Here is a 12,576-nt window from a genome sequence, read left to right as displayed (position 1 = left end):
TAATTGAATGAGTAGAAGGACCTGACTCATGTCCCGACGTCTCTTCGCTGGTTAACCAGTCACTTTTAGATCTTTGCCTGGTTGAACTCAGACCCTCGGTTGAGTTTTACATTCTGTCCACATTTTTAAATCATGTAAAAAGCATTTTTATTCAGGCACGTTTTAGTGTTTTATGATAGATATGATTTATACTCTATTTTATCTCAGTTTTTTGTTTTTATATTCATGTTTTTTTCTCTTATTCTACCATTGATATTTTATTATGGTTTTAATCTGTGGAAGGTCCTGTTTAAATAAGGTTAAAGTTATACAGATATTGCAGCTGAAATAAAAGGTTTCTGGATCATCACAAATTTCATTTTTTAGGTTTTAAAATAAAAATAAATTCATCAACCTTTTATATAAAGGAAATGAAAACCTTTTCTACAAAAGATTATTAGGTTTTTATATAAATTTATTCAAGAAAAGACAGTTTCCACGCAAAAGATGAAAATATAGCTTCATGAAAAACAATATTCCTTACACTGCTGGTGTCATTCTTTGTGGAAATAATATTATCAAGAGGTTTAGTTGCAGTCAAGAAGACTTCAGGATGTCCAAGGACATCCAGTGAGCTCCACAAGCCTGTTGCCACCGGTGCAGAGCTTGCTCCAATGCTGGCAGCAGGGTGTGAGTGCATCCAAAACTAGATCCGTCCAAGAAAACGATCAAGGTCAGACTGAAATTCTGCAGAAAGCTTGAGGGTGAAGAAGTTATTGACATTCCCCCTTGGGACATCTAGAGGAACAAAGCCATGATCTGTTAAAGATTTGATCCAGAAGGTCAGAGAATTACAAAAGAGGAAAGAGCAATGCTGCAAATATTTACAAAAATTAGAATTTGCCAAAAACAAATCCTTCATAAATCATGAAACATTTGTAGTTTTTCTTCATCAATTATTACCGGGTTAAAAAAACAACAGTAATTCATGACTGCTTTTTAAAAATTTATCTGCCTTCCTAAAGAGATTAGGAATTTTGTTTAGGAAGAGTGAAGTTAAAAATGCTCCCTATTCCTTTTAAAAAGTGTTTTTATTTCACATAGACTTTTATGTGAAATAAAAACGCATTCAGGTGTTTTCCATTAGGCACACAATTACATGTTTCACAAATTCTTAAACAACTTAATTTGAGTTCAGCTGCTTTGTTCCAGCTCCAGGAGGCTAATAAAAACAATATTTGGACAATGCTCAGAGGCTTGGTCTGTTCGAATGGTTTCAATATTCACATCAAAGTCTCAAAACAGTTCACTGCTAACAGGTTTGCTCCCTGGATCAGTGTCAGAAATCAATAAAACCATCCATTAGACACAGATTTAAATTAATCAAGGGGAAAGTAAAGCTCAGGCTCTTTACTGAGTGTTGCATGCATGTTGTGTTGTAAAACAATTGTGGTTTTTTGTCTCTTACTTTACTCCCTGTATCAGGAAGTCATGTTTAGTTCGTTAGACTTGCTTGTTGCTTTCTGCAGCATCTCACAGGCTCCCCCAGCTAATCCTTTCCTTGTGTTGTCTGTATATTGTTTTCCTCATTCTGCATCAGGGTAAAGCTGCAGGGTCACATACTGTAACAAAATCAGCTGATGACAAGCTCCGAAGCTGATCTCAAAACACAAAAAATTGGAAAGCGGGTAAATGAATACAGAGATGCAACCTTTAACATCTCATAATCATGTGTGTTTGTTTCCTCTGGGAGCATCTGGTGTTGCTCAGTGCAGCGGTTCATGACAACATGATTGTTTTTCCAGTTCTGCAGGTCAGAAATACCAACCATTGGGGAGGTTTTTAAAAGCTGCAGCATACGAGGCAATGTGATGCATACGAGAGGGATTGCAATGTTTCTTCCAGGTAAAACGCACCACAAAATCAGAAATACAGGCAGTAAAATATTTTAAAATGTACACAGCCAGTCTTATTGTTTCAGTGGCTTTTAATTGTCCCTTTAAGGTCATCACTCCACCTTTATGTTGATCACATCGCTAAAAAATTCTAAAAAGGCTTATAAAAATAAAATGCACCAAATATAGCTCAGTATGTACATCTTTAAGAAACAAATAAATCAATAAAATCAGCACACATTTTCATGAATGGACTCGAAAATTCACAAGAGTTTGACAGCAAAAATCAGTTTTTAAAGCATCAAACTGTTTGCAAACTGCAGTTGCTAATGTTGTCCACTAGATGGCAGAGATTGAGAGAGCAACCCTCAATAACGACAAAGGCACCATCTTATGTCAAATGTTTACTTCTATAAATCAGTTTAAGTTGGATGCATGATTTTTAAAATCAAGAGGTTTCTATTGTCCTCGTAGTTTTTTCTTTTAGGGAATAACGATGGTTGTTTATATGAGCCCCGCAAAATATGAAAAATAAAAAAACAGGTCCCGGAGTAAAAACATAGTGGAATGTCTCATTTGCATATTTGGGGTAGACATTGAAAAATTTTTCTTTTTTTGTGGCACACTTTTTGCACATTCTCCCTGCCTTCTTTGTTTTTGCCGTACTTCTGGGAGAAGTGCCTCCAGTGCCTCCTAAAGGCCTGGAAGAGTTATTACACGGTGGGCCGTTTTCATCTGAATTAGGACATTTCTGGGAAAAAATGACACATATTAAAGGAACATTTCAGACAAGACAGATTAAATGGAATTAGATCATCTTGAGGTTGTGAATTTAGTTGTTAAAGGATGAACTTTTGATGTAATTCTACTGCTATCCTTGTATACATTTTAAGGTTTTAAATACATTTTTTTGAGCTGCAGTGACTTGTATTTTCCTCTAGGTAGCAGTGATTAGGACATGAGCACTCAATGACTAAGCAGCACCCTCTAGTGGTCAAATCCTAAATTTCTTCCTATCATTTATGACTTCCATGAATAACTCTTTTCGACTTTCGCTGCAAATTTGCCTCAAACCGCTTTAAGTTTTAATGCAGCTATGGTGGAGATCATAGGCCATAAATGCTGACGGACTTGTCTTAAACGTATTCAATAACGATTGTCCTGGAAGAACTTTCCTGCCAATTGCTGGTTGCAATTATTCCTAATTACATTAATTTGCATAATAAAAAAACAAAATTTTATATCAGTTGTATGTGCTATAGTTAAATTAACAATCTCTAAATAATTTTGCACCTGCCTTATGGCAAAAAACAAAAATAATTGTTTTTTATATAATTTTAAATAAATTCAAGGGTTATGGAGTAAATTTCCCACATTTAAAGTTTAACGTCTCTACGGTCCTCATAATGCTCATTTGCTTAAAGGGTTTGAAGGGAAAAATATGTATATTTAACATACATAGACTTGTGAAATACTGAAGAAAAACAACCCAGGCAAACCTTAGATTAAATGTTTGTTGTGATGAAAATTATGAATTGAGAAGTAATTGAGTAATTTCCCTTAGAAAAACCTTACACTACTCTTTTACTTTGCAAGGTATTTGAAGCTAGAGACAGTCAGCTTCAAGAAGGATCTTCTCTGACACCAGGATTGGCATGGAATTGATCAAACCACAAAGGTTTTTCAACTTTTCCTAGAACTCAAGAGTATTTGAGTTCTATGAAACCGTTGTTGCTCAAGAGCAGCAAAAACGGTTGGGTTCATTCTCAGTTCACCCACACGTTTGAATCCCGATCTATTGTTGGCTCCCTTCTTCCAAGTAAACCAGTGTTATCAAAGTTGGTTCAATTTTTGATCCCTTGAGACAAAAGAAGAGACGTCTCAGGACAGTCTGATGCTTGCAGCAGTTTGATGTTTTTTGAAGACGACGAGTACAAAAGCTTGATTTCCTTCAACCAACACTCTAACTGATAAGAAACGCTCCGAAGAAGCTGCTCTTCTCATCCATGTCCACAGCAGAGGCGTTGGTCACAGTCACAAACAGGCGGTCGCCGGTTGTGAGCGGGAAAAGCCCCCCCTGATGGGCGGAGTGCAGAGAGAAGTCGGAACCCCGGGACCAGCAGGAAGTCCGGCTGGTCTTCATCAGCAGGATGGGAACGGGGTAGGAGTTCACCTGGTGGAAACAGGAGGAAACCGGGTAGTAGAGTTAGAGACAGCGGACAAAAATAGTTGGTGTTATGCGAAACCCGATGTCTAATTTAGTCCTAATATAGACAGTGCCGAAAGAGTCGGAAAAAAAAAGAACGTTGAAAGACCTTCAGGAAACCTGGAGAATTATTGATCAAAACCACCTTTAAAGATGACAACAAAGTCTGGCTTTAAATGTTTTTATTTATTTTCAAATGCTGTTCCGTTAGGTAGAAACTCTATCATGCTACTAGCAGCATGCTAACTATGCCACAATGCTAAGTAGTAAGCTAACTACATTAGCATGCTAACTATGCTAAGTAGCAAAATAAGAAAGCATGGATAAAACCTCAGTACTTTTTATTATAGATGAACCTAATTGCCAGCAAACGTAACTGACTGAAAAACGTATCTTCATGCTGTAAAAGATTTTATTTCTATTTCGCGGTATCCATTCAAGGACAATCAGGGAGTTTACCAAGCAAGTAAATCCAACTTATCATCTATTTTAACCTAAACATATACAGTGTTCTCTCACTCTGCTGATTGATTCCTTTGGTTTTGGTGCACTTTTTTGTCTTAATCATTCATAGTTCACAGTTAAGGCTTAAATAACAAACATTGCTCAACATATAGAAAAAGGACTGAAAACTAGTAATAACGGCCAAAAAAAAAAACCTAAAACACCTTCAGAGCTATTGAGGAAGACCACTTTTTAAAGATTTCAAAAAATGCTTCAAATAAAAATATTCCTCTTGTCTTTTAAAAAGTAGATATCAGAAAAAAACAACACTAGGACAAAAAGAATGCAAAAGGAATGCTCAAAAAAAGGTAATGGTAAAGTAAAATTAACTGAATATTGTGTAATAGACTTTGGGAGGCTAAATAGCTTTCTGATACGTATTCCCCTGAACACAGCTGTCAGTAAACTGTCTATTTGATGGGGTACTGATGTGACTGATAATCATAAAAAACTCCAGAAATAGTTTCTTTTAAATGACAACAATATTTACGAATATTTTCTCCTTCTAAAGTCTTGTTGCTCAGAGAATCAATTTCTCGGGCCTCAACATCTGTGAAGGCGCAGAAAAAAAACAATAACACAAACCAGAACCAACACATGTGGGGAGTCCTTCTTGGGCTCAATAAATGAGAGAAACTATCTGGCATGACATTAACTGTCTTGAGGCCTTTTTTATGGAGTAGCTCACATATATCCTGTGATATCTGGCCATGAAAGCGACTCCCAACAGAGCATAGATGCAACTTTCAGGTTTATCTCTGCTGTTCAAGAGTAACAACAAGAGAACCTCACAGCAAAGTTTACTATTCTGTTATTTACCATTTCACTTGAAAAATGCCCTTTTTCTCAAGCCTTTAATGAACTCCAGGTCTCTGAGATATCATGAAGTAACACATGCTCACTGTCTGGCTTGACATTAGTCATTAGTTTTGACTGATCGATGTCAGGGGTCCCAGCATTTTGGCTTGTCATCAATTTGTTGGGTTTAACAGAAACTAAAGACATAAAGTGCTCACAACAGGCTGGCTGACACGAGGAGGGTTGGGATCAATTATCACCGACAGAATTTAATTTAAAAAGATTTAAGTGTTTCTTCAAATCCATCACAGCAGGGGTGGTGTCACCAAAACCAACATTAGAAGGGAGCTGATGGGTGAAATACAGTAACACAACTGCAGAATCACAAAAGAAAAACCATTGTCTCCACCAAGTGTCCCTCACCTTTTTGTAGACATACTGCAGCAGGGGTTTACCCCTGTCCTCCGCCTCCTCGCCATCCTCCTCCAGGGAGTGGGTGTGCCTGAAGTACGTCTGGGCGTAGACGTAGTAGAGCCCAGGCTGCAACACCACCAGTTCCCCGTCCAGCAGCTGGACGTCCTGGAGGAACGCCAGGCCCTTTTGACCCTCCCACCATGAGATCTTCTGACCCTGAACTCGTCGCCCAGCAAGGACAGGAGCTGAAACCAGTAAATAATTAAAACATTTAAAATAAAACCAACAGAGTGCATTCTGATTTTAAATGCTGGTGTTAGAAAAAAGAATATGATATAAATTATCTCAGTATTTCTTCAGTATGCAAATTAAAGCATTAGCATAGGAGGTCGGGGCTATTTTGCGGCTAAAAGTTCAATTTACTCAAGGAAAGCAAAAAACATGACAACAGAAATTGAATCTACACCTAATGGTTACTGTTCACATAGAAGCTAATGTTAGTACTGCAGCACAGCTAGCGGCTACAGGACTTTAGAAAAACACCACTTTACAATTTGAAGTTTCTTAATTTGTAAGTGTTTAAGCTGCAAGCTTGAGCAGGCATTACTAGAGGAGGACATAATAAAAATAAACGCTGATATCAAATCTAACCAAACTGTTCCTGTTTAGTTAGAAGCTAGTATTAGTACTGCAGCACTTCTAACTGCTACAGGAATTCAGGAAATAGCATTTCACAATTTTAACTACTGGTTAATCTTTAATTACTTAAGCTTTTAGCTAGAGCATGCATTTATAGCAGGGGACATGTTATAATCCAACAGCTGAAATCAAACATTTGCACACTTTTTCTGTTTAGTTAGAAGCTAGTGTTTGCGCTGCAGCATTGCTAGCAGTTACAGGAAGGTAGAAAAGTGGAATTTTAAAATTACCGTAAACTATTGCTTAATTTGTCACAATTTAAATTTTGTGTTAGAGCACAGATTTCTAAAGGAGGATAAGATTTAAAAAAAAAGAAATGTAGACTTATTGTTCATGTTAACTTAGAGGCTAGTGCGAGCGCTGGAGCGTGACTACCTGCTACTGGAGGTTTAAAAGGCTGAAATTTCAAACTCTGATAAAATATTGCTTCGCAGTTCATAGGATTGTTTATAATATCATTATATGCATTCATCCAGCCATCTAGCCATCGTCCTTCCAGGGTCGAGGGGGGCTTGTACCTGTCTGCAGCAGTCATTAGGAACAAACAGAGACACACAGGACAGACCATGCACACACATCCCTACCTGATAGTAATTTAGAGTGACTAATTAACCCAACAGTCATGTTTTTGGACTGTGGGAGGAAGCTGGAGTACCCAGAGAGAATTCACACATGCATAGGGAGAGCAAACAAACAGGAATTAAACCCATGGTGTTCTTTCTGCAAGGCAACAGTGCCACTGTGCATTTTACAAGCATATTATTTATATGTTTATTATTACCATATAATATAGAAAGGATATAATCATCCTAAGTATCTCTGAATTTAGACTAAACAACTTTCTTTTACTCTTCTGATGGAGATCTTAGACAGAATGATGTATTTATTATTACAAGCTTTACTTATGTGGGATGTTTTATCCTCAAGGATTCAGTTTTGTTTGTACAACTGATTCGGGGCTAATGAATTAAATTTTAAAAAGCTTTCAATGAGCAACAACAATTTAGTCACTTTAAGGTTCTCTCACCTCCTCCATCGTGCTCCAGTTTGGGCACGAAGCTGCCTGTGACGTGAGCGGCAACTTTGGGGCGAGGTGAAGCCCTGTCCTCCATCATAAGTGAGGGCAGCACACGGGACACTTCATCTGACATTAAGAGAAAAATAAGGTCAAGACACAGCTGATAAGAAATCACTTTTAATGTTAAATTTTCAACATGTGTTTGATTATAGAAACATTTTGAAAATAATCTGGACTTCACTAAGGCTTGACATTACAAGCTCAGAAGGACAACAGACAATGTTTTGTTTCTGCTCAGCTCTCTTTAAGACCATTGCAACACCTTGATTCATATCTTTTTCAGCCAGTCAGTCGTTGTAGTTTTGTTTCTGCTTTGGAGATTATTGTCCTGTTGGTGACCCAGTTTGGCCCAGGCCTCAGCTGTCAGATAGATTGTCCCACATTTTACTCTGAAATACTTTATGCAGGAGGGGTTTATGGTTGACTTAATGACTGCAAGGATTACAAGGTCCAATGTCTGCAAAACATGCCCAGATAATCAACCCCCCGCCACCATGCACGACAGCTGATTGAGATGTTTGGTTCTTCTTTCTCCATGAGAGGAGGCTTTACCTTGCCAAACCTTTCCAAACAGACCATACAATAAGTCTTTTTCTAACTGAGGCCTGCAGAGTCTAACATGGAGCTTTTGGGGGTTTTTTGTGAGTGTTGGAACTCCTCAAAGGATCGTTGTCTGTTTTCCACTTGTGGATATTCTTTCTAACTTTAAATAGTTTGAAATGGGTTTTATGACCCAGATTGATGGGCAGCAATAAGGTCATTGCTGATGTTTGTCCATCTTGGCATAGTGGTAGCAAACAGCAGACTAGAAATGATCTGCAGCACCTGGCTGCTATTTTCATTAACTTTGTGTGTTTGTTTTGTTGAATAAATAACAAAAAAGGTGTTACAATCTTTTTGTTGTTTGCTTCTGGGATTATTTCGTCTAATCTAAGACCTACTAAGCACCAGATTGTTTTTCTATCATGCCATCAACAAAGGGTTTTACTTGATTTTCAATGATCATTTTTCTGTTTAGCACTGGGATTTAGTTTTCTCACCTCTCACTGCTGATGAAATCCGCCTCTGGTAACGCTGAGACAGAGACTGCAGGAAGAACAGATGCAAACAATTATTTAGTCACACAGATGTGTGTTCGGCACTTTGCTGGTTACTACGGTACCTAGACAAAATCAACAGCATTTTTCTATGACAGGTTTCGATTTAAATGCCTCCTTCACAAGCTTTGAGGCATCAGAACATGTTATTTAATATGGAACAACATAACTTTCATTTTTAAGTTTATCTGCAGCGAAAAACAATCTGTTCATGCCACAGCCCTGCCTGACAGGCTGTTGTTTGACTTTGACCCTGAAAATGTGCTGACTTCAGGACCAGGAAGTTTCCTTCACTGAATAACAAGGAGCTTTCATGTTCAGAAGGGCAGCAGATCCTTTCCTGTAAACCGATCCCTCTTTGCTTCTTCGTGTCATACGTTCCATTGCTGCGTTAATCACAGCTACAACCAGACTGGTGAAAAACATTCTGCATTTAGTTTCAAACGGTAACACTGAATTTACAAAAAAGACAGGATTAAAATTTATATTTGAGCATATGGTGCTTGTGGTGTTTGTTTTCTGATTCAATCTAAGATTATTTTCTTGCACCTGGATGAACAGTTTATATGCATGACTGTATTTTTTTGGTATCAAAGTAATTGGGCCCTTAAAACAAACATAAATATAACAATAAGTTAATTGATGACAAATGAAGATGCCATGGCTTTGTAGGCATATAATTTCACAGTGTTTGAGTTAACTGGAGGCAAACCTGTGGATGGATTTGAAGGAAACACCTCAGACACGCCTGCAGGGTTCATTGATCAAAACCATTATAAACATCATGGGAATGTCCAGCCGTCGTATCGTTTAGTAAGGAGATGGGTCTGTGTCCCAGAGATGAACATCTTTTAATGCAAAACATGTGAATCCACTCCAGAACAAAGCCAAACATCGTATGAAGATAGCGGCTGAAGCTGACCAACATGGGCTGAAAACCCACTAAGAGAGAAGGAATCTTTAGCAGCATAAAAAAACAGATTCCAGTTTGCAAGAGGGGGTAACTTTAACCAACATGAGAGCTGCCACTTCTGTAAAATTATACCACAGACTTCAGAAGAAGATCCTTGTGTATTTTTCCTTCTACTTCTCCTCTCTCTTGCCAGGGCTTCTCCTTGGTCACATTGAAAATACATTTTGTATTCAAACTACTACGACAATATACAACTTTCTTCTTTCTCCCAGAAAATTCACTAGCATTGGCACAATTTGGAGGTGTGTGTGCCTCTCCAGCAGTGAAGTCACTGCAAATGGTTATCTATGTGCAAAGGGAAAAACATGAATTGTACATTTTACCTGCTTAGTGAGATCTTTTTGGTTGCAGGTTTTACTGCCAAACTGTTAAGGAGGCCTTACATGAAGAAGGTGGCATTCATCCTTTAGTATATGGAGGTAAACCACTGTTACTGTAATGTGACGGAAAATTAGCTTGGAGATTAATTTGGAAGTTTTCTTTTTTAACATGATTTATAAACGGGAATCGACTCTGCATTGTGAGTTTAAAATAAACTCCAACAAACTGTCTCAGTATTATGATTGCTTTTCTAGTTATTTCAACTTGAAAGAAAGTAGCAAAGTTGGAGAAGGAGGAGGAGTTGGAAAATGTACAAATATGAACATAAAAATAACAAAAAACTTAAAGGTTTGTGTATGACTGTGTGTCCGAGCAGAGCAGGTGAATGCATTCCTGTGCTGATTAGACCACAGAGGATCACATCACATCTATGAAGGAGCTCATTGTGCAACTGTGACAGAGATTTGGATCATTTCAGCATTTTTCCTGCCGCCCATGTTCACAGGAAGCCACTGATAATCATATTAATAAGGATAACTTTAACTCCTCCAGCGTCTGGGTTAAAAAAGGAGCTTTTATTATTCCCAGCTTCATGAAAACTTTATAAAAGGACCAAATTAATGTGATAGTTGTAGGTTTTTCACATTTAAATCTTAACATGAAAGTAGAACTACAAATAGTAGAAAGTCTGTCTAAATATACGTTGCTAAAGGTTACTTTAAATTGTGATTTTCAAGGGAGTTTTGAGTCTTTGCAGAGGAAGCGTGGGGGGACTAGCAATGTCTGCAGAACCCACTGTGTGGGAACTTTGGATGCAGAGCAGAGGAGGGAAAATTAACTTGTTGAACCTCAGCAGCTTGCCAAAGAGTGACATTATTTTCAAACTAATCAGCAAACACTGATGCGCAGCTCAGTTTGTGCTGCAAGAAGCTGCAAAGTGACCGCTTTCCCACTTGTTTGCAGGTTTGTTTTGTTGTTTGGTTGGAGCATCTGTGATACCTTTTCAATGAGCAAGTGAAGCTGCTGAGTGACCTGCCAGCATGGATCTCCTCGTACAGCCGTGATGCTCTGCAAGTCAGAACCCGTCAGACAAGAAACACTGCTCCTGGCGAACGTCTCTTTCATCTATGGAGGCAAAAATAAACTGTTTCAAACTTTTTGAGAAACTTCTGATGAAAGCAATCCTTGATATTCCTTTTATGATCCTATGCTTAAAGAAGATAGCATCACTGTTTTCCTAAAAACCCAAGTAAACATAAATGTTTCTTGGCAGGTGTCCAGTCATTTGCTTCTTATATGTTTTAGTTTCATTTCACACTTGTTGCTGCTCCACCTCAAGTAGTTCAAAGATTAATTGCTGTAAACACAAGCCAGGAGTCTCTGGAATAAATCCAGATCAGTAGAAGAAGCACGCAGGCTCTGCAGAAACCCATAAAAATACGCCTGTAGTCTACTTTGAACTTCCTTGTCTTCTCGTATGTGTTTGCAGACACAAAGAGATTTGAATATGCAAGGTGTAAAACTTGAACCATTTGAAATAGAGATGCGTTTGCATGGCCTGATGTGCTCCGCTGTGCAGGAAAAGGAACCCAATGTGCTCTGGAGAGCTGCAGCGGAATCAGAGCGCATCAAAGCTTTAAAATGATTTTTTTTAAAACATCTAACATGCAAGAGTGTGCAAAACATGCTGAATTTAAAGGTAATCTATCGCACCAACATCAGTTTTGCGCGCACCGCGTGGTGCGCAGTCAGAGACAGAGCGCGTCTCCGATTCATCAACCCGCATCTTTCTCCGTTTCCTCACCGAGTTCAGAGCCGAGGTGAAGTGCAGCACTGTGATGGTGACGACCACCGTCTGCAGCAGAACCGCCACCAACAGCAGGACGCCGAGCTTCGGACCGGAGCCCGTCATAACGACAGACCACCGTCCCGAGCAGCGCAGGCGCGTCCTGACCCGTCTCCAGAACTCCAGAACTTGAACAATGGCTCAGAGGTAGTTTCTGAACTTCTTACCCTCCCTGTTCCTGCACACAGGAGGAGGAGGAGGGGAAGGAGGCGGGTCTGGAGAAAAAGAGCTGCTCCCTCTTTGAGTTTTTCTTGCATGGAGAGATTACTGTTTCATTTCTGCCTGAGAAAACACAGATAGCTTTCTATAGTTTATTGTGGGATTCATATCTGCAGATCTGTGCGAGAGGGACAAAACACATCTGACACAATCAAATGCAGAAGAATGGCACCTGGAGGACCTTTACTTTAAAACCAAACATTTAAGCCTCCACATCACATCTTCAGGATAAAAGAAGATCAGGAGAGGAGAACTTTCTGGTTTCATTTGCCTACAGAAAGGCAGGAAATGGTGACTGAAAGATAAAGCAGGTTAACAGTAACTTTACACAAATACAGAAAATAATTTAAAAAATATGTTATCTTCCTTTAAGAAAAGGTTAGAGATAATAAATTAACAAACCTGAGACCAAATGTCCACTCCTTGCTGTTTGCGTAAAAGCTGGATAGCAGTGCAGCTCAGCAAGCTTCCAATATGGAGGCTGAGGTTAAGCTGTTCAGTTGAACATCTCATGGTTTGGATTTGCCAAATTCATCACAAATATAGT

General features: G+C 38.7%; 1 protein-coding gene across 1 annotated transcript; it reads right to left on the bottom strand.

Moving 5' to 3' along the window:
- Positions 1–1,948: 1,948 nt before the first annotated feature.
- LOC124858090 (tumor necrosis factor ligand superfamily member 10-like) lies at positions 1,949–11,967 on the bottom strand. Its single transcript, XM_047349864.1, has 6 exons — positions 11,769–11,967; positions 10,964–11,089; positions 8,614–8,659; positions 7,523–7,639; positions 5,806–6,041; positions 1,949–4,047 (listed from the first exon to the last, which is right to left on the bottom strand). The coding sequence occupies exons 1-6, from the start codon at positions 11,874–11,876 to the stop codon at positions 3,838–3,840; spliced, it is 843 nt and encodes a 280-aa protein (XP_047205820.1). The 5' UTR covers positions 11,877–11,967; the 3' UTR covers positions 1,949–3,837.
- Between the last annotated feature and the right edge of the window lie 609 nt (positions 11,968–12,576).

Source organism: Girardinichthys multiradiatus, chromosome 21 (assembly GCF_021462225.1).
Source record: "Girardinichthys multiradiatus isolate DD_20200921_A chromosome 21, DD_fGirMul_XY1, whole genome shotgun sequence".
In the NCBI taxonomy this organism is placed as follows: Eukaryota; Metazoa; Chordata; class Actinopteri; order Cyprinodontiformes; family Goodeidae; genus Girardinichthys; species Girardinichthys multiradiatus.
This window is presented reverse-complemented; position numbering and strand designations above follow the sequence as displayed.